We start from the raw sequence: 22,094 nt of genomic DNA, 5'->3' as shown, positions 1-22,094 counted from the left end.
CCGCCGGGCGCCGAGAGTGCACTAGGAGCGTCTCTTGGAGCACGGGGCCATGCACCCGGACCCACTTGACGCCGCGACAGAGAAACGGTCGAAGTCGAGGTAACCACTGTCCCGGATGATTATAAAGTCGGTGAAAAGTCGGGGAGAACTCACGCGTATCCTGTAGGTCCCCGGTCTCGGTCGGCTCGGCCGGTAAGGTAGAACATACGTGGGACGGATTCGGGGACGGAGCTTCGAAGGATCTCTGCGGGATGAGATAAAAGTGCCGAGAATTCGAGAGGTATCGCCGACTCTATACGGCTGAGAGGTGAAATAATTACTGGGAAATAATTACCTAGGGATGGCGGTGGACCGGAGGGGGGAAACGCGACTCGAGGGTCTCTTGGGGATCCCGGCCGGTAAACGGCGCTAGGAAACGTCGAGACGGTTTCGGATTCGGGTGGGTTTACGTGAGATATCGGATCGTGCACGCTCCCTTGTTTCGACCGCGCTCCGGGGGCTCGGGTTTTCCTGGATTTTTTGCCGACGGAGATGAGGAACGCCGACCGGGTGAGACCGCGTCGGACGTCCTTTTTGAGGGGAATACACGGCTCGACCCGGCCTGGGGGAACTCGAACGCAGAGAAAGTCGGTAAACGAGGAAACCCGAACCCACGGGTCTCGACCGCTCGAGCAACAGCATCCGACTGGCTGCGCGGACGGGACGGAGCAGTGCGGGAGGCAAGCCACGGGTGACGGAATGCCGGAGAATGGACGGGTGGAGGACGCTTGGACCGAGGCTTGAGGGTGGAGGACAACGCAAGGTCTATGGAGCCGGCAGGGGGGCAGAGGGCGGGGCTGAGAGACCTCCTGGTTTCCTCGATCGCTCTGTCTCTTTCGCACTCCCTGGTTGTGCGAGAAAGAGGGAGAGCCTGGTCTCTTGAAACAGATGACAGGGTACTGCATCGAGCGCTCCTTGAAACTGTCCGTACCGACCGAGCTGCGCGTTCGTTGAATTTCCAAGATGGCGGCCGCGTAAAGAGCGACGCGCGAGATTCGATTTGAAAATTCCGTTCGACTCGAGTCTTGGGTTTCACGCTCTAGAACTACCCGACGTCGTTTTCGTATCTTAAAATCGATTAATTCAATGAAGAGATTACGTTTTTGATTTTAATTGACTAAGGGAGGAGTATAATTCATAAATCCTTTTGGGGTGTCACTTTAATGTGCCGTGTCACGGGTATACGTTAGCAATTTAGTATTCGCGTTCTTGCGCAATTCACGGTAGTTTTGAGTTTAAGAACCCCTCGGGCGAAAGTGGGCAAACATTTTTTTGTGGGTAACGGACACTCGGTAACCGTAAAAGCGTGGACTTTCTATATAAATGGCGAGCGTCCTTGAGCCTCATTCGTATCCCGTTTGTTCTTTTACTGCGGCAATTATGTCACGATGTTCTATTTTATGTACGGATTACTTAATCTTTATGCACAGCTGGGATTCACGGTTCTTTGCTACTCGGCGAGCGTGTCTCCTTAAGGTGATATCAAGGGGTCATTCTATACATACCAAAACGTCAAAATATTGATAAAACTTTCCTCCAAACCGGCTGCACGGAATGATTTGAAACTTTGACACGTGATTACGGAGATTTTAACGTAGGTCTTGAAACTCGCGAGATTTCATATTTCGAATGAAGAGAAAGCAATGTATTTATCCCGGACGAGAACCAAAAAGAGAAATTTTTCTTTCGAAAAATCAAATTTCGTCAGTCTTAAGACCTTCGTTAGGATCGCCGCAATCGCGTGTTAATGTTTCTAATTATTCGGCACGCCATGCTTAGGGAAATGTTTTATAAATATTTTTACGCGAGTGTACATATGTGGAGTGACCCTTAAGGGAACTCTATGTCAATTTTGGTTCACGGAATTCAGGGATGCGCAGTGGGTTGCTGCATCGCGGTGCAGTCAGGTGCAGCGGTTGGCGGCAGCCAGCGGGAGTCGGCGAATGCACGCGGCCGTTGCGAGTCGTAACTTGCGACGGGGAAGGTCTGTATCTGTCCATCAGTGGTCAAGCGCTCCTCGTTGCGGTTGGTTGGTCTCGCCATCGAAGCGAGGCGTAGGCGCGGCGACAACACGGCATATCGACAGGACATGAACCCTATCGTGAGTCCTTTCCGACGACAGAGACAGGCAGAGTCGCGTTGATCGTGGAATGGCGATATAAAGAACGCGGTCGAATGTCGAGCACCGGTCGAAATGTCACAGACTTGGAGGATCCTCGACACCTGGAGCACGTTGTCGAGGTAGAACGAGAGGCTTCCCAAGAGGAAGTCTGCTGTGAAACCTACAGTCGTTTTGAGATAAGTCCCGAAGGGAAATTTCCACTATCGGTGAGTTCTGGAATTGTACCCATCTTATGAACTGGAATATTTAGATCGACAGCAGGAAGAAGGATGTAGCGTCATATCTGATCGAAGCTTGGGACTTGATATCGTTTCTTATTTTCCAGTTTACGAGCAAGGAGCAAGGGTCGCTTGCGCAGTGGAGGTTTTAGTACTTATCGAAGAAGCATGGGTCTTCTTGCGAGTCTGTTGGAATAGATAACTGGATTGGTTGAACATGCCGAGGACATCGGCTTGGGACGTTTTGAGGATATCGTCGAGAACATCGGAAGGAAACTATGACCGTTCTATGTCATGGCGTTAGCGTTTTAAGATAATCCAACGATAGCAATTGCCTGGGCTTGTGAGTTTTGACAGTTTGACTGAGATAATTTTACGGTTTAAAATGTCTCATTGTTCTTTGATTTAGCGTGGCAGCTTAAAGGTAACTGCCGGTGATACGGTAGTTATAGCTGTCGCGACTAATCTGACTGCAGAGGCGAATATTAGAGTTCATAAAAATGTTTTTATGTGTTCAAAATGCTTGCAGGTGGAATGTAACTTCTCTTGAGAATTCTTTTAAATAATGGAATCAAGTGAGGAGATGTAAGAAAAGCAGTCTTATAAAGACCGATCGATTCGTGATGTCTAAAAACCGGAGCATGATATTAAAGGATACTCCTAAAAGGAGTTACGTCAACCTAATGTAGCAGTTATTACCTTCACGAGGCAAAGCACTTATCGATATCAGTAAGTTAAAAATTTTATCCGAACCAATGTTGCAACATGTCTCGTTATTCATGGATTGAGTGCAACACGCTATGAATAATGACACCAATAAAATGGCACTATCGGTATTGACCTTTTTAAGAGCGGAATAAATGGAGTAAAGACTTTTGAGGTTTTTAATGACTTTTCTTCATTTCAAAGAAACAGCTGCTGAGAAGGTTGTTTCATTTCTCTTAGTTCAGATTGAATTTGCAGTTCTATCTATTTTTATGTTCTGTTGATACATCAGAATTTTATGCTGTACTTCTCTCTGATTTAAATTCGACTTATAGTTCTCTGGTACCTGCAATCTTTATGAACGAAAACTCGTAACCTCTACAGTTACCAATCAACGATATCTTGCCTCTTCAGTTTTTTAAACCAATATACTCCTGAACTGTAGCAGAATTAATTGACGGTTTTTAATCGGAGTTCATAATCCACTGGAGTGATATCGTTTCATCAGTTTTTTTATATCGTACGCGCATGAGTTTTGGATGTGCAGTATCTTAAGATTATTAATTGTTTACAATCTTTCTAGGAGCAAAGATGTCAAGGCGACTGAGTTTTTATGGGCTGGTCGGCCTAGTGTCCCTCTGTCTCTTTTTCTTGGCGTTTAATCAACATTACAACGGCTACTTGGAACGTCAACTGCAACCTGTGTTATCGGTTAGTAAATGTAAAAGAATTTGTGGTACAACTGAAATGGGTAAAAGTGTACTTTGAGGTGAATAGGTTCTGCGTGCCTATAAACTAACTTTTTTTAATCACTTTTTTGAAATCACATTTTGCACTGGCATTACTGTTTCCATATTCTGCATGTGTATTTTATTTTTTATTTGTGGTGAAATCGATGGTCTCATTGAGCCCAAAGGTATATCAGGTGTCGAGATTCAGGAAACGGTTCTAATTTGACCTAAGCATTTTAAACTGTATATATAATTAAGAGCTTCTGACATTTGTTCGATCCAGGAAATCGAGATAAGGCCAAGATCCGTGAAAATTCAAGATCCAGTCACGGTAAGTCTAGCTAGTAAATACAGGCGATAATAGTAAAATGCGTTCCATATGTTTTATACAATTTATATATTTTATCGCTTATTGCGGGAATTAACATACTTTTTTATTATTTTACGGTAGCCAGTAGAGTTGAGACATATTTGGCTTTGTGGGAGCTTCTCTATGCCGACTTTGAAATTTAAGAATATCGAGAAACGGTACTCTTATATATACAAATAAGTTTGCTTACGCACTTAAGGGCACTTGTATTCTCCACGCTTATACAAAACGCTTGGAAGTAAATTAAATAATATCGTGAAATGTGACAGTGACCAGCTGCATTCGAATGACATCTAATCAGCGAGACGAGATCCCAAGAAAATAATTCTGTAAAAGAAAAGTGAATAATTATTTCTGTGTTTATCGATACTTTTATTAATATCTTCATTTTTGCAGAGGTATCTCGGAACCACTCCAAGCAATGACACGCTGGATGAGATTCAGGAAGTTGTCGACCAACAAAGAAAGGCGATTACGAAAGAAATGGAACATTACAATTTCCCTAATGGAAAAAGTGGTGTTAACGTCAGGTAAATTGATCGATAACTGTACTTTCTTAGCTATTTAAACGTTGTCTTAAAAAAAATACCGTTCAGCAATGTTTCTTCATTTGTGACAGCACGTTAGATGATCTTTTAATGGAAAAAGGTGGCAAGCCTATGAAAAGTATCATTTTGACGACCTGGCGGAGCGGCAGTACATTTTTAGGAGACGTCTTGAACTCTCATCCCGCAAATTTTTATCACTATGAGCCACTGCTGGACTTTGGTATCGTACAAGTTAGAGGGCCACCACTCGCCAAGAAAGCTCTGCACAACATCGTGTCATTACTCAACTGTGATTACAAAGACATGGGTAAGTGCATTGCAGCGAAAATGCGTGTGCTAAAGTTGCATAAAAAAAATCCTTCCATTCCAGATCATTATTTAGATTACGGGAAGACGCATTCGTGGCTCTTCAATCACAATACACATCTGTGGAAGCAGTGCCAGGCGCACAAGGAAATCTGCTGGGATTGGCGTTTCGTCTCCAAGTTCTGCAGATTGTTTCCTTTCCAGTCGATGAAGCTCGTGCGCCTGAGGTTACACATCGCCGAGCAACTTTTAGCTCAAGAAGAGTGAGTGTTCGGTAAATGGTAATCGATATTCTTTCTATTCTATTTCTTACCTGTTCGATTTTGCCTCATCGCGTTCAGCTTGGGAGTTAGACTGGTACTTCTCATCCGGGACCCTCGAGGAATCATGCAATCGCGAAGACATCGAGAGTGGTGCCCCAACGTGCCCGACTGCTGGGATTCTGAAATCGTCTGCGCCGACATGGTATCAGATTTCAAAACTGCGGTGCAACTGATTAAGCAGTATCCTCGGACCTTCAGGTAATTCGAGCTGGATAGCGGAGCAACGCGAAGTCGCATTCCTGGGTCCTACAAATGCAACCGATATGATTAATCTTCTTAAAAAAACGTCTCTTTGTAGGATATTACGGTACGAGGATTTATCTTTGGAGCCTTATTGGCACGTGCAGAATTTGTACGAATTTTACGGATTGGAATTTCACGAGAACGTTAAGAGATTCCTCGATACTCATACGAAGAGCGACGCCGGTGGCGTGTCGAGTACTTTTAGAAACTCGAAGGCTACTCCGTTTCATTGGCGAAACGATCTGGGTTTCAAGGAAGTCGACGAAATTCAACGAAAGTGCACGACCGCAATGAAATATTGGGGCTATGTGCCAGCTATGAACGCTAGTCACCAGAAGGTCTTTGACCCTCTCACGGAATATCGTCTTGAGTTGTGACGATGTACGGGCGTACCTAAGTTTAACGTTACGCACAGTACTAATCCATTGTTATCGCGGGCGATACCTCTAGAGGACACTTATAGGAGAGAGAAATACCTTGAATTGTATTCACTAGGTGTATACGCTTAACTTTGGAGTCAACCGGTGAAAGTCTATCCTGGTAGATGAATTCCGTTGAAATTTCACTGAAAGTACCTTCGAAGAAATCCAGACTCCTGAACTCCAGGAAAACGTGGTAACGAGTATCACGGAAAGGTGTTCCTACGAGATCTCGGAATGTTTTGCCCACCAGAATGGCTTTCATCTTTATTCCGATTGTGCACTTGCAAACGTCGAGGTGAAGCCCTTGTTAACTGCCACATTTGCCGTCAAATCTGCGACGTAGAGTCGAGCAGTATCACCATCGGGATCGAACACGTAGCTGATCTAAATGTGCCTGATAGGAACAAGTGCGTCGAGTCTGAAGGCCACATTTTGCACCTCGGTAGCTGTGCTTCGCAAGGGAAGGAAACTTAGCACGTTGACATGTTGAATATCAAACATTTATTGCAGTATAAGACTTAGTTTGTAGACTCGCACAAGTCTTAAGTGATGATGACCTGAATGTTTATTGCATGATTGGGGATCTACAGAAATAAGTCAGCGCTCGATGCGACGTAGCACTGAACTCCTGTCGATGAGTCTCTGCGGTGGGTGAAAAGTAGGATTTTGGTAAATTCCATTTGTACCTTTAACCTAAAGTATTGCGTCTTAATTGTGAATACTTGGTATTAATAATAGATATACTAATTACTTATTCACGATGACGTTAAAATTTGTACATGGGGGCGATGCACGCAACGATATAACCTCCAACGAAGAACATATCGAAGAAAAATTATATAACCAATCCGTACGATTGAATAGTGCGGATGTTGATATTATTCGTGTGCTGCATCATGTTTAAATTTCTACTCAAGAGATGCAATTACTGGAAACCCTTTGTGAAAGACAATTTCCAGGTTATATGTTGAATCGCTGTGTAAATCATAGTATATCATTGTGTAAATGGTGTGTGTACGGAACATGGTGGGTGTGATTACGATGTATCGTGTAACCTAACACGAAATTCTGTAATGTCACCGATATTTTAGGATCACTATCACGGTCAATTGTTACACAAAGTGGACATAACTTTTTGATATAGATATAAAAGTCTGTAAACAAGAGTCCAACTTTATAAACGGTTCCATCATGTTTATTCTTTGTTGGAATGGAGGCTGTGGATTTTTATATTTTAAGAGAACGATGGAGAAAATCATTTCCCAGGCACTTAGGTACATAAGCGAAATCAAGTAAATGAAGTCACGTCCGGTAATCTTACTTATGATCGGGTTTACTTTCACTTCCACAACTGTCAACTCCAACATGTTTATTTGGCACAAGAAACGAAGATTTATAATCATCAGTTTGAAAGAAACGCCAGGGAGTCCTTGTGTTCACTATTTTCTGCATGATCATTGACTGCAGCTTATAGAATAAATGCTGCCTTTTTAACAATGTTTTATCGCGATCGAATGAAATAGTTTAAGCTTTATCGAACCAAAGCTCGAAAGTTATTGCAACGTATTAAATTCACGGAAAGTTTTTAGCACCGTGCCTTATGAACGTGTAAGAATTGCAATATGACAGAATTTCAGGTGTCATACTCATGATATAGGAAAATCTTTTTTAAATGGACTTGTACAGTAAGATAGAATAATATAGTATGCTTCTTAGTAACAGAGGATAAACGTAATACAGGAAAAAATTTTTCTGTATCATGGGCAAATTTCTAGTTTTGGGTCTGTGGCATGCGCAACAATCAAGTGCCTAATCGAAGGACCCAATGTATATTACGCCTCACATTTAGATGCGTGTATGTAATTGACCTTACAATAAAATTGATTTCTTTGCCTATGAACGATTCATATGAATTGTACCAATGAATTTGTTAGGTGCTTTTTTTACTTTGCAAATTGCACCAAGACAATAAAACAAACGAACATGGTATTACCATAATAAAACAAGATTTTTAATACAATCTATATTTTGTACATCTTACATTTTAATACAGAAGATACCATACGACATCGTTCAACAAATGACTTTTACACAATCAATTCATCTTGAGTATCTGAAAATAGAAAGTAAAGAATTTAAGAATACATTTTAATGGATGAGAGCAGAATCGATTTTCTATTAATACATGAAGTCAGAGAGGGCAAGTGTATATCATATTCAAAGAATCATATTAGCGTATATTATTTCCGTCAATCATCATAGTCTTTAATTTTACGCAAGTTCATTTCTCATCAATTAATATTTTTTTTACCTGTATTAAAAGATGATGCTAGGTGACAAAGTTTCACAGAATTGTCCAGAATCTGAAAATCAAAACAGAAAATAGTTATTATATTTATTTAATATCATTTTTATAATTAGTAGAAAGAAGTGATGTCAGTTATATTGTAACATCAACTAATTTCAGTCATATGCTTGTCAATAGTTTATTCATCATATTAAAAATACTACGAATGATTTTTAAGTTTATCGTTACAAATTAATTGAACATAGCTCACCACTGATTTATCAGATTTTGTATCATCTGGCTTACTAGGAAGTACTTCAACGGCACCTCATCATGGCTGGTTAACGACTTATGTTAGGAGAAACCTATAACACACAAATTGAACTAATCAGTTATGGCATTATCTGGTATCATAAAAGAACATCTTTATGCTAATTTCAGAATATCTTCTCACCATGAGTATGTATGACAGGGATAACTAAATATCTCATCACTTGCTAAGAATTTTATCGAGCCAGTTAAAAAGAAAAGTGAAGCTTACCTAAATTTTGTTCCGTCATCCTTGAATTTGAATGCTCTCGCACATCCAAACCGTTCCAAGAAATATGCATTTCTTTATCAGATATACATCTATCCATCAGTATAACTAAAACAATAAGGATTTTGTTACTGATGAATAAATTCAGTAAGAACAAAAATTACATATAGTGGTTACATATTTCAGATGTTAAAATTTCGCCATAACCATTCAGATTGACTGGAGCTGTATTCTATTCATCATTTTGTTACTTTATGCTAGTCGAATGAAAAAATTATATCTAAAACATATTTACCAGATATAATACTCGGTATACATTTTGGTCATCTTACGTCATGTATAGACCTAAAAAAGAAAATCGGTTCCTCATATAAATAGCTATTAAAATATGAACTATGATTAGTAACCAAAAGGTGATAATCAGAATAACTGATCTTCATAGCCTTCAGACTGGGGCAGTATCAAATCATCATATAAATTCACTTCATAAATCTATTAATTTTTTTTGAATTTAAATATTTAACAAACTTACGTCTGTATACCAGCCATGTGAATCCATAAATGAAATTAACTCCTGCTTGAGCAGTTGTTGCCATGATTTGAGCATTTCCATTGTCCTAAATCCAATATACATAATTACTATAAATTCACGTTATCAACAGCAATGTTTCAGTGAAGTAATTGCATTCAGATTCATTTAAATGAAGTTAATCAAATCGTTTTCATACGAACGAGACAATTGTTTCATCACATGCGTTTTCTAAACGTGGACATTTTTTTCTTATAATTCTGTGCAACCGAATCGAAAAATATTATTCAAAACTAAATCACACGCGACTGCGTATCGTACAAAATGTTTTGTAATTGAAATAACAAAGTTATACGCATGGATGCGGACGGATTTAAAAATTATTCGAAGTACTTACAAGTCGAGAATAGTCGACTACTCTCCCTCGCCTGCCTCCGTTCTCCTCGACGTCAGCAAATGAAATGGTCGAGAAGATCGAGAGCTGATGTGAAAAGACTCACGGCGAAGTAGTGCGACTGTTGCGCCTCGGCACGAGAAAAATTGCAATCACATACCTTATTTCTATCGATAAAACAGAAATCATCTGTTAAGTTTTCAGATAGCGTAAAACATCGAAAATGTACACGGTCGACGCTATGTCGGTTTCAATCCATAATAAACAAAAAGTTAGTTCATAATAAATGAAATTTCATTAGTTTTAGGACCTAGCTCGAACAGTTTAGGATACTGTAGAAATGGAATATTACAGAGTCAGATGGGAGAATATGGAAAATACTTTAACGAACGATTGCAAGCGATTGCTGGTTTGTGCCGTGGATAAGACGAATTTTTAGAGCAATACTTTAATTGCAGCCGAACATCACAGATGGTGCCGTTGGTCCGTTAGAGGATAAAAAATCATGAATCCACGTTTTTCAAAGAGCTAACTGGCTAAAAAGGTACTTCTTCTGACGCCGAATTCAAAGCCAGAAAGGGGGAAAAAAAAGAGAAGTGCGCTTTGTATCTATTCTGACCAGTTCCTTCCATATAAGAGCGCTACTCGTTACAGAGTATGTAAAGCCACTTCAAAGCTCGTCTTATCCACTTTGCCGGGTAGCTCCGGTTTTTCTCCGCACGTGAAAAACGAGCCTTGCTACAAACTGTATAAGGTGAGATTTTATACGGCTCTCTTCATTCATGGGTAAAAACTCTGCGAAAGGGCGAACAATGGCACGAGATCCTCCATCTCTCTGAATTTCATGGTGTAACAGGATCTATTATTATTTCCAGGAAACATGTCATAACTGGACTCGGGGCGTTTCCCTGGTTCCCGAAATGCAGGAAGAGGCGAAACGGGCCATTCGTGTTGGGAAATCGTGCTTCGTGTGCACCTCAACGATGATGTTGAAAGCTCGCGTGACGTCGGTATACGCGAGCTTGTAATTACGCGTATTCCTGCACCTATATGCCGAAAAGCAACGCTCTAAGAGAGCGAAGGCACGAAATGCAGACGATCGGCAATCGAATTCTTGAAAAATGGATCGGAGGTCCTTTGCAGCTAGACCATCGACGAGCACCCTGATTCCTATTCCATGCGGGATTCTCGCTTATCCACTTCGGTAATCACTTCTAATTCCTTCTTCGCGTGATCGAATTAGCCTGTTAAAATTGTGGCAAGGTCGACGACTATATCGACGAGGCGTTTTATACGTCCTTACCCCGTGATGGATCGGGCGAGACGCGCCGGCATGAATCATGAAAGCCAATGAAATCATGTCGGAGAACCGTTAACATTTTCGGAATTTATTGCAGACGAGGGAGACCATGGATCACCGTTCCCTGGTGAATATTCTTTCTACCAAACTTGTATATAAAGGAAGGCGATACAACTTTGTCGAATATATCTGCGACAGTGGGCCTCGGATTTTAACGAATCGCACTGAAGGTAATAATTCCCACGTGCCATTATCAGATTTACTGCCAATTGGGGAAAATTTACATTTTACTCCACCTCTCGTGGGAACCCTCTTCCCATCTTTGGGAATGCAGTTACGGCCATTCCCGCGGGAAGAATTGGACGGAAAGACTCGTAAATTTTGCCGGTAGTCCTCCTACGTTTTCATTTACGGCGCCCTCTATTTTGTTACCATTGTTCTGTATCTCCAGGTGAGGATTCCCAAGTTTTCGTGCACTCGCATCTTAGAAGCCCTCCGATTGAAAATCCCAGTCTTAAGGTGATTCGAAAGGCGCTGTGAAATTTAATCGACGTCGATGAAAGCAAGTTTCATCTATACCCTTTTTGGTGGTAATGTCATTTTGAATACTCAAGGGGTGATAGCGGTGATAACGATTGCGAGCGTATCGATAAAAAATTTACGGGTGTTTATATCGGAGCGATTTTCGATAAGTGCTCTTCCTCGTGTAAAAAATACATCGACGTAATTTGCAAGGGGATTTAACTAGGAAGGAATTGCTTTATCGAGAATCGCTTTACAAAACAATATTTTGGCACGTGAAAGTATCAAAATGTCGTATTTCACCCATTTATTCAACAACGATATTAACATTTTTCATTGTCATCGTCCCCATTTTGGTGGTGAACGCCGTTAGATTTATTTGTTGAATGAATACATTGTCGCGTAGGTGGTATACAAAGGTAATGGCGGTAACGATGAATCGCACCTCCGTTTGGATTCATGTGGTATCGATCTTCTCTCGGTTGGTTTACAAGTAACTTGTTGCTGCATGGCGGTCAGTCGTGGATAATTCGTCACAGCCTTGTAAATCAGTTTGCACCTCCCACCCTTCGTCGTGTGTCATCGTAAATTGGATGCCGGTATAAAACGATACGTGTACCGCAGAGATTAATTTCAAATAATATTACGGAAAATAATAAGCCAATCTAGGGGCGAATGACGATGGTAATTGGAGTGGCTCGATCGATAGCCCATTAAAATGCAAAAATAATGGGTTCCGGCAGTTTTCTGTAATATCGATGCCATTCGAAGTACGCAGTGCGTCATGCGGTTTAGACCCCCGGGGTAATAACCCTGTACCTTAAGAGTTAAGTACCACCTACACCCGAGTACTTAACAGCGGCAACGCGTTCTTAGTAGAACATTCTTCTCCGCTATTTCTCGAGAGACTCGAGACGACCGCAATTGCACGTGTACACCGCATTTCGGGTAACTCTCTAATAAAACTCTCAGTAGTACACCGAGAAAAGAAATATCATTAAAGCAAAGAAATGTTCCTTTGAATAGTGCCAAAGAAATATTTCGTTAATTCTATGAAAGTGTCATATGCACCAGAAGGTACATGATGACATGACATGAATTCGCAACTTTAACACGTGATTGTAGAGGCCCTAATGAAGGTCTTGAAACTCGCGAAATTTCATTTTTCGAAAAAAAAAAAACTTTCTTGGTACTTGTCCGGAATTCTTTTCTTTTTTTTTGAAAATTGAAATTTCGCGAGTTTTAGATTATTCGGTGCGCCCAGTTTGGAGAGAAATTTTATAAATATACGTTTTGATATGTATAGAATGACCCTTTCATATCACCTTAAGATTCGCAAAAATGACTAAAAAATTCATTATGCTTGGCATACGCCTTTCCCATCGCGGTTATTGTTTACGATAGAGGAACAAAGTTGGTGTCGTATGCAGCCGCTGCAACTTTGAGGCGTAAAATTAATAGGTTACTCTTCGTTGCCTTCGACGCGAGTTAACTCATCTCTCCCGTCCAATACCTCAAAATCCCGCAGGAAGACCTCGTCCTATCTCCTATCCGCCGGATACAATATCTTCCATATATTTCCCAGGTAACCGGTGCACTTTCTGAATATCGTCGGGATATTCCTCTGGACCTGAAATACCCGAGCTCGTATTCAAAGCGGTACAAGTAGATGCTTCTTCAATTCTCAACAGTGCCAGACCTTGGCACCGTTCAAATCGAACCGCGAAACCGATACGTCACCTCCTCGATTCCTTTCAGAAGCTAGAAATCATCGACATCGGGTTGAATCCTCCTCGGATTCCCTTTATAGGATCTCATCACCGGTCAAGGTATTCTTTCCCCTCACATTAAACGATAATTCATAATTGACCCTTAAGGGGTGTGAAATTGGCATCCGAAGGGTCAGTCTATCATGAAACTTTTTTCCGAACTGGGCCTACCGAGTCGTTTCAAATCTCACCCTATCAGCATGGAGGGATAAAATTTCATTTTTCGTAAGAATGTAAAAAATGCCAATAAAATTTTTTAATACTCTTTGACGGCACTTTCATTCCACCTTAAGTCGGGTTTAAAAATTTTTTTTTCCCTCCAATCCGATTTATATTCAAAGTAGAGGTTTTAATTTCAGAATGCGGACCGGAGGCGATCGCGATCGATCCCAATTCTGGAGGACCCGGGGGAGGAAATCAGGATTTCGGGACCCGGAAGGGCGGCGAGCGGAGTCACGGCGGCGGCGGAGCTCGGAGCGGAGCAGTCGGCGTCGCGACGGCCGCGAAGGCAGACGTGCGGCGTCTCTAACAGTTCGCGGGGTGTCGGCGAGACCGTCTCGCGATCCCCCGTCCTTTGACCCTTGGCTAGATGGGGACCAGATAACAGATGGGGGCCGAGGGTCATTTCCGGGTGACCTTGTCCATCCGCAAGGAACCGGCCGCGGGTCCGGTGTACTGCAAGATGGAGACCTCGGCGAGGTTTCGTCAACTGAAGACCGTCAAGCTCAGCTGCGAGGCCACCTACAGGGTGGACATCAGCTTCAAGCCGCCGCAACTCCTGCAGTGGGTACAGTATCGCGGTCGGCGAACTCCGTTGCACCTTGCACCCTCTTCGGGGATTGTGGCGGTCCGGGTGCCGAGGGACTTCCGGGTCTAGATTGCGGAGGGGAACCGAAATAAAAAAAAAAAAAGAAACGTTCGAGGGGGCGACTCCACCACACACGGAAATCAGTGAAAACGATTTCCTTCCTAATTACCTTTAATTAACATTATTTATTTTACCTTTGACTCCAAATGATAAACAATGCGATTCGGTAAAGAGTGGCGGTCGGCCTTAAAATTTTGCACTGAGAAAAGAATTTCTTCGAACAATGTCGAGGAAATATTTCGTTCCGCGTTACTGGCAGTGTACTGCAATATTTTCAACTTTAATTTTCGAAATATCATTATTCACTGCTGAATGTGGATTCTTTTTCGGTTTTCTCGTATCCACGCCGAGGTAGGGTTTTCCTCCCCGAGACTCGCGGGTACAAAAATTGTCCAGGACTGGTCTACGAAATTTGCGTACCACGGAAAGGGGAGAGAAAAAATGGTTTCCATGACTGTCGTTACAGCGACGGTCGTCGCGTGCGAACGCAGGGACGGCGGTGCCGCGGAGTCGCGAATTAAGGTGGAAAACACCGCACGGAATGGCTGCGGCTTGAGCGCGGAGACTTTTACTCTTTTTTCCTGGTAGTAGTGCTCGAATGTCGCAGGGGGATGATCTAAGGTGAATCGAAGACCTGAAGATCGAGGATCTACCACGATCCAGGAGATTCACCGCATCGGGTAGAGAATTGAAACACCGAGAAAAAGGGATTCATTGAACCAAGGAAAATATTCTGTTCATTAAGAGAACAACGATTCGACATAAGTAAATTGTCACAATTCCGAAGAAACGTTGCATCCATTTAATTCCAGTATTATTTAAGTCGAGCCCAATTATTCTCTGAATTAACGAGATACTTCATAGTTTCAATGAAATGTTTTTACTCAGCAGGGAAATAAGGAGTAGGAATTGAAAATGTTAATCCCAGGATCTCTATGGAGGTGGGAAAGGTACACCGTGGTGCAGGGAAACGCCATATAACATCGCTTCCAGGTTTAGACAAGGGCATAATGTGGAGGAGATATGTAAAGCAACGGCACGGCAAGGTGCAGGGAAGCTTAGGCGGCATAAATTTGAGAAAATGTCGGCGCGATACGAGTATCGCTTCTACGCAGCATTACGTTATCGCGGTATCAATCGAAGCATCAACCCTTTGAAAGGCCGATGTCTGAAAGTCACGCCAAGGCTCCACAGAGATCGACTCCACCCCGTTTTCGTCCTTGCTCGAACGAACGGTTTAAGCGTCTAATAATACTTTGCAACATCTCGAACAATCATTATCCAATTCCGAATCTCAAAATGAAGGAACTTTCTCCGATTTTCGGTCACACTGGCCTGCAGTTTCGGCACATCCGAGACGCTAACAACTGCAATTACGGGATGGTCTCCCCGTGTCGTCGGTGCATTCAGGAAAGTGCACTTGCACACGTGAGGACTGCGCTAGAATATTTCACTAGTAATTCGTACATGGGGCAGTAATGTATCTATTACGCAATGCGGTCCGAAATAACCGCAACATAGCGGGTTTCACCCAAAAAGGGTTTACACGTTTGTCATTTCTGCACTTTTCGTCCTTTCGTCCTGGGAGGTTGCTTTAAGGTGATACGAAAGGGCCATTCAATATATATATATATATATGAAACGTCAGAATATTTATAAAACTTTTCTTTAAACTGGATACCCCGACTCGTTGGAAACTTCATCGTGTGATCCTAAGGAGGGAGCTCATGAAATTTCATTTTTAATAACACATTTTTTATCTTATCCTGAAAAAAGGGGTCTTATTCAAACCGACTGATTCGAGGGGGGTTTTCATTTCACCTTAACATGGACACCGTATTTTAACTGAATATTATAGCTCGTCTTCTACAGTGCAGGTTCGCTTCCACGATCGATCCTTCCTTCGACTCGGGAAAGCTCGCGCTTCTGAAAAATTGATAGGATCGCGAATGGACCGTGGAAAGAAACGTGCTCCGGTTTGTCGGTTAACTCTCCATTATACCATATCGACTCGGATAGAAGATTAAAAGGGTGCGAAACGAGTTAACGACCGATTAAACACCCTGCAGGAGGTCCTACTACCTCTAGACATTTTTCTTCTGTACGCGAAATGAAATCGTTATCTGAGGTAATGCGGCTTGATGTTTCATCATCCGAGAGATGCATAATAAATGCAGAGGCCACGGAGGGCTTTGGAATGCTGTCTGGAGCTTTCCGTTTGAAAAGAACAATGGGAGGTGAAAGAATAAGTAGTTGAACTAGTAGTTGAAGTCCTACGGTTTACTGCAATTTTTAGTAGATTGAAAAAAAAAAAAGGAAAGCAGAGTTAAATCAACTGATTTTCTGAGTTAAGGGTTACTTCACAATTTATTCAAAGTAACCACAAGGTACGAGTGGTTTTACCGTGCTTATCATGACTTCTTTATATACTTCGTTCTTTTATTAAATTACTTTGTGGTTTTCCTGACCGTTCCTTTTTTCCGTGTAAATGGTAAAAAAAAACCGGAAGGGTTTGGACACCATATGTCATCCCAAAAGGGCTAATCGATGACAATACCGCATTTGCGAACGTTCTTCGATTCTAATCTTATCACTGAACCGCTTATAGCCTGGTCAATACCGGAAAAGTGTAGAGTCGCATAGAGGACCCTCTACCACGGCCGCGATATCGACCACGAGACTAATGAACTTTGTTCTCGGTTTTAATAATATTAATTCGACCGATACCGCGGCATCTCCATTTCCCCGAGGAGGCAGAAAATGAAATTTATTCCGGATAAAAATACAGGAACCCTCGGAGGACGTAACTCTTTCGAGGAAACGGCGCCTGGTTTATTTGCGAACCTTCTAGGGGCGCGATGCGTTATTAAACAAGATACGTTGCAAACTTGAACCCCTTCATAAATAATACGCAGGGTCTGACGGCACGAACGGCTCTACTACTTTATCTAGTGATGGACTCGAGCGACTTGTTCGACGAGTTCGACTTCCTCCACGCGGAACGTCAAACAGAGTTATTCTCAACGTAGAGTGTAAAAGACTTAATAATAAAAAAATAAAAATATCGATAACACCAAACTTATGTTACCACTTGAGTATCGAAAATGGTGTTACCACGAAAGATTATGTAGATGAATTTTACTTTATCAGCGTCGATGAAATTTCTCGCCTTAATTCAGAAAGTCAGTTGAATTTACTCCCTTCTTTTATCAGCGGAGTCATTTATTTCGAAAGGGCGAGCACTTACGAAAATCCCGGAGCCAGATTGCGGAAGTTAAGGTGTCTCGCAGTGTAATCTAGAATCCGACGAAGAAAAACTTTCGAGTTCGCCTTCGCATGGCCGATTCGAGAGCCGGGCTCGAAAGCACTTTCGCGAAACTCGGGAGAGGAAACGAGTCCGCCCGAATTTTCCGGGTTTTAAGAGAAAGTACAATATCGTCTCACCGGCGGTTCCCGTTCCCAGGATAATTTCCTTCCAAGCCGGCCCACTTTCCGACTTACCGGGGGCGGCTCGCAATTATTAAAGCGCCCTCCAATCGAGGGACCATACGGGGAGGTTACAGCGAGAACGTTTCATTGAATTAATCCGACATGTGCAGACTATCGAGACGCGGTCTAATGGATATTGGAAAACCCGAACGATCCGTTCTAAGCCCGAATTGATCGCGAACGTGCCGCTTAAGCAATGCCTATTATCAACTTCCTGGGCGGAATTTTCTTAATGAACGGACGCAAAGCCAAAGTGTGGCAAATTGCCAATTTTTAAGGAGTGATTTCAAATTTCAAGCGCTATTCCGCGTGAGGAAAAACGATTTAGACCGAGGGTATATCCACGCAGAAAATCGTGGATTTTATCGCTTGAAATCATGTGAAAGAATTCACTGGAAAACATTGGAAATGACCGGAATATTTTTGCAATTTTAGGGTCGAACGTCATTTGTTGCCGAATCGCATTGTTGTTTGTCATATGAAATGTAAGGAAATCGGCTCTCGAAGAAGGGAATTGTTTTCACGGATTTTCAAAATGAATAGCGTCTCGATTCAGATAATGACACGAACGACGCCTCCGGGGCGGTTCGGGGCGTCGTGACGCCTGCCGCAAGATCATATTCCAGTGATAAATAGCTCGATCGCGAGGCAATAAGGCTATTGGGATTTCCAGCAATTGGAACGCCCTCGATGCATGGAAAGCTTTTAAGAATTGCCAGGGTGTCTAGGCCAGTCGATGGTATTTACATCCCGGGATGTACCCTACATACGAGCTGATACCCCTTCGCGTGCATTGTCGAAACCAAATGCGGTATCGTACTGATATCGGCATTTTTAATGAAAAAAAAAAAGAAGTTAATTCTCATTTTTAATATTAAATCCCCTCCGTTAAGGCAATGATACGCCAAAGCTGGAAAATTTTCCACGCACACCCTCAGCCCGGTTCAGGGTCGACGATTAAAATAATTGGCCGAGTTCGTGCTAAGATTTTAAGATCTCGGCTTGGAGTAATGGTCATTTCTTTTTTTCTTTTTTGCGAATCAATAATTATGTTTAGCACGGAGAGAGCTACGCGCCAAGGGCCGCGGCGCATTAAAAAATGCAAATCCGGAGGAATATCGGAGTGGAGAACGACGTCGGCAATGAGACGATCCCCCCAACGATATCTAGCGTTCCCAGTGACGATTCCCCCGAGCTTCATTTGTAGCGAGCTTTTAAAGTAAGCCGTCACCGTTGAATATATTCCCGTTTATGCCGGGATTATTACTCATGAATAAAAGACGACCATTCACGGAACTCGAAGACTGGGTCGAAATCGATTCCGGATAGAGAACAGCCTTCGTGCCATGGCTGGTCGACTCGTCAGCTTAGGGGATTCTATGTGATAATCGAGCCTCGACAGATGATGCCTCTTATCACCGTCAAAACATACTGATACTGGATCGCGCATCGCTCGGGCCGATAACACGAATCGAAACGGAAAGCTTTGCCGGTGGAGAGGGATCCTTGCGATCGGTTCGGTTGATCCTTTCGCTAAATCTCGATTAGTCGCGTAACCGAATGTACGTATCGATTCGCAGGTCGCTGAGAATAGGTGGTAAGCAGGTGGAGGCGATTGAACGAGCACGGGACGGGACGGCCTGTGCCTACAGTGTCTATCACAGTACAAAAGGAATACCTCCCAGTGCCAGGGGGCACCGAGAGGACCTGCAGATCGCCATGCTGGTTCTGGGATCCGGGTACCTGACGACTTGCCTGCAGATCAAGTACTACAGGTAGAGTTACTATCGCGTTACATTGTCCAGGTGACTTGCCCGAGAACGAGAACATAACCGACGGCTAAATTATCTGCGAATCTATGAGAATTGAATTTTTTTTTAATAACATTTAAGTGATTTCCAATATCGAGGGTTTATTATGAGAAATTTCAATTATATTTCCGAAAGTTCATTTTACACCTCAGCGCTCCGCGATTTACGGAACAATTGACGGATGTCTCCGCCGTGGAGTCAACGGAGCGCCGAGGGTTAAATATGAATTTTCAGAGTTCTCTTAAATTCTCCCTCGAGTTCTTTAAGGATTTCTAAATTATCGGGAAATTCTCGGTTATAATACTTGCACTTAAATTCTCGGGAATTTAAAAAACACACTGACTACAGGGCCGACGACCAGGGCCACTGCGAGTGGGGCTCGCGGCTGCACTGCATAGAGCTCGACTGCACGAGCGTGGAGGGAAGATTGGTAACCGTCGACCGGGAGACCTACAGGAAGCTCGGGATAGAATCTTAGCGAAGTGCGCTCCCGGATCTCAAGACCGTAAGGAAATTATCTCGGACGCATTTATTTTAAGATGCAACGAGAGGGTTACCCGCGGGCGCGCAAACAAACGAACATGTACTTGGTCGCGGCGGCTCGTCCAAGGAGTTTTCACCTCCACCTCTGATTCCGAACGCCCTGCAATATTACATTGACTCGCACACGTTAGCCGAAACTCCTTGGATGAATTTCGACTTGAACATTTTCCAGAGGGTTGCTTTATCAATCTTTCTGCCCTAGGCTGATAAGGTATCAGTCGCGGAGTCGTACATGTACATAGAGGTTTCATACGCGTATCGAGGTACTTTCCTCGACATTGAATTCCGGCGGTGCAGTGTACTCCCAGACCCCATAAACACGTGGAAGATGTCTCCGGGAAGTTTATTTTAAGTGAGGTATACCGTACGCCCTGGAGGAAAGAAAATATTTTCCCACCCTCAGCGTCTCGTTCACTGTTTCTCTCAATTATCTTGTTTTTCCTCAATGTTTCTAAACTCTTCCTAAAAGCCCCCAGCTACGAGAAATATTCGATCCTTTACCCCCTTACGTTAACTGCGGAGAGCTCGACGACGAAACCTCGGACGGACGCTTCGCAGATGGCGAAGTAATTTTCATTTTTCTTTGACGTTTCGTCCGCCGCTTCCGCTTTCGCCAAGCTTACGGTAGCCGTTGCTCATCCTTGATGGAGATTTATTTTCGGCATGACCAACAAGAGCGGAGTATTAATACGCGTTGATCGCGTATCCTTCGGTCCGGTTCTCCGAATCTACATGTACCATATGAAGTCACGGTAAAGAAGCAGAAGTGCCGGTGTCTACATCGAAGCGATTAATATTTAAAAATATGCTAGGTGCTACGAAAAAAAAAAAAAAAAAAAATCGCCTCTAATTCTTCTTACATATCTGCGTAACTTGTCTTTGGCCGGGAGTTTTTTGCAAATCGCGGCTCAGCTGGTCACGTGCAAACGAGTATTCGCGTGCTTAATCGGGACATATCGACCAAACGGTGGAACATTTCGATATCTGAAAGTAGTTCGCATTTTTTTCCTTTTTTTTCTTTTTTCTACGAGACTTTATATTATTCTCGACTAATCGTAAAACTTCTGCGAGCAATTTTCTCATGCTACGTCCGGTCCTTCTCGACGGAGCCATCGGATTCATATCGGAATTCGATGCCAATTACGAGACTCGGTGACGTTTAACGTTTTACGAATCTATTGTTGATAGTACGGAACATAAGTAATATATTTAAGGCATGTCTGCGGCATTTGACATAGGCATTGTAACGAAATTCCTTTTTAAATTATCTTTTCGTAGATGAACTTATAACGGATCGTCATTCGGCATGCTTAAAAATAATTCAATGGTCTCCTTTTCCTCTACTTATAAATATCTTTAACGCACTAACTTATCTGCGGTATTAACAATTACCATATGAGCACGACAATTTCGTTACAGTGAAAGCAACGAATAAAGGACTTACGAGTAGGTACGATGTGTGTTAAAAATCTGCCGATCGGTATGCAAATATATCATTTTATACGAATTTGTCATTAGTAAATCTTGTACACGTACATACACATATATACATACACATTCGTTATCTCTATTAATGCCGCTAAAATTAATGTTTGTATGAATTGTAATGCCTCGAACACAGATGCACAATACAAGAAACTTTAAACGCGATGCTGGAAAGTCATTGTCAAGGTTCGTTATGGAAGTATTCGTTGTAATTAAGGATCACCTGTATCAATTATGAGATTATAATTACGACACGCTTCAATGTGATTAACATATCGTAGAAATGTATGAGTACAAGCAGCTGCTTTTAGTGAAGATCGTTTTTACATGTAAAGAAATAGTAAACATTTGAAATTACCATTTAGTGCCTCTTTCTGCTTGACACGTATACATATTATACATTTGCACACCACATCGTTCCTATTTACAAAATATCAAATTTTATACTAACTTATATATAGCATAACGCGTATAAGCTGTAAATGACAGTAAAATAAAATCGTAATTGACCAAGTTTCTTCTTTTGTCTGTC

At 42.4% G+C, this 22,094-nt stretch overlaps 2 protein-coding genes, 1 long non-coding RNA gene and 1 other non-coding gene across 9 annotated transcripts; 2 read left to right on the top strand and 2 right to left on the bottom strand.

Annotated features, from left to right (window-relative positions):
* The first annotated feature begins 11 nt into the window (after nt 1–11).
* LOC105704123 (carbohydrate sulfotransferase 4) lies at nt 12–7,923 on the top strand. Of its 6 annotated transcripts, none has more exons than XM_012433078.2 (11): nt 12–99; nt 1,910–2,367; nt 2,487–2,722; nt 2,909–3,108; nt 3,668–3,795; nt 4,099–4,146; nt 4,582–4,715; nt 4,805–5,040; nt 5,104–5,302; nt 5,381–5,560; nt 5,661–7,923. In XM_012433078.2, exons 5-11 carry the CDS (start codon nt 3,676–3,678, stop codon nt 5,980–5,982), a joined length of 1,239 nt encoding a protein of 412 aa, XP_012288501.1. In that variant the 5' UTR covers nt 12–99; nt 1,910–2,367; nt 2,487–2,722; nt 2,909–3,108; nt 3,668–3,675; the 3' UTR covers nt 5,983–7,923. The 6 variants fall into 6 exon arrangements, with proteins under 6 accessions (XP_012288501.1, XP_012288500.1, XP_012288503.1 ...); XM_012433077.2 differs by lacking the exon at nt 12–99 and adding an exon at nt 842–935; XM_012433080.2 differs by lacking the exons at nt 12–99; nt 2,909–3,108 and adding an exon at nt 842–935.
* An 80-nt stretch (nt 7,924–8,003) lies between these two features.
* LOC105704125 lies at nt 8,004–9,848 on the bottom strand. The gene is made up of 7 exons (XR_001104427.2): nt 9,779–9,848; nt 9,385–9,469; nt 9,148–9,197; nt 8,856–8,960; nt 8,586–8,679; nt 8,339–8,390; nt 8,004–8,140 (listed from the first exon to the last, which is right to left on the bottom strand). It is a non-coding gene; the product is annotated as an uncharacterized LOC105704125 (long non-coding RNA).
* LOC111674386 lies at nt 9,267–9,331 on the bottom strand. Its single transcript, XR_002762424.1, has one exon. It is a non-coding gene; the product is annotated as a small nucleolar RNA SNORD31 (small nucleolar RNA).
* A 4,019-nt stretch (nt 9,849–13,867) lies between the features above and the next one.
* Nucleotides 13,868–22,075, top strand: LOC105704220 (CB1 cannabinoid receptor-interacting protein 1-like). The gene is made up of 3 exons (XM_012433270.1): nt 13,868–14,149; nt 19,304–19,498; nt 19,883–22,075. The coding sequence occupies exons 1-3, from the start codon at nt 13,974–13,976 to the stop codon at nt 20,010–20,012; spliced, it is 501 nt and encodes a 166-aa protein (XP_012288693.1). The 5' UTR covers nt 13,868–13,973; the 3' UTR covers nt 20,013–22,075.
* The last annotated feature ends 19 nt before the right edge of the window (nt 22,076–22,094 follow it).

The sequence above is a fragment of the Orussus abietinus genome, unplaced genomic scaffold (genome assembly GCF_000612105.2).
Source record: "Orussus abietinus isolate OABI.00-Male unplaced genomic scaffold, Oabi_2.0 scaffold11, whole genome shotgun sequence".
NCBI classification, from domain to species: domain Eukaryota; kingdom Metazoa; phylum Arthropoda; class Insecta; order Hymenoptera; family Orussidae; genus Orussus; species Orussus abietinus.
The sequence above is the reverse complement of the archived record's forward strand: the minus strand, read 5'-3'. Positions and strand labels throughout refer to the sequence as shown.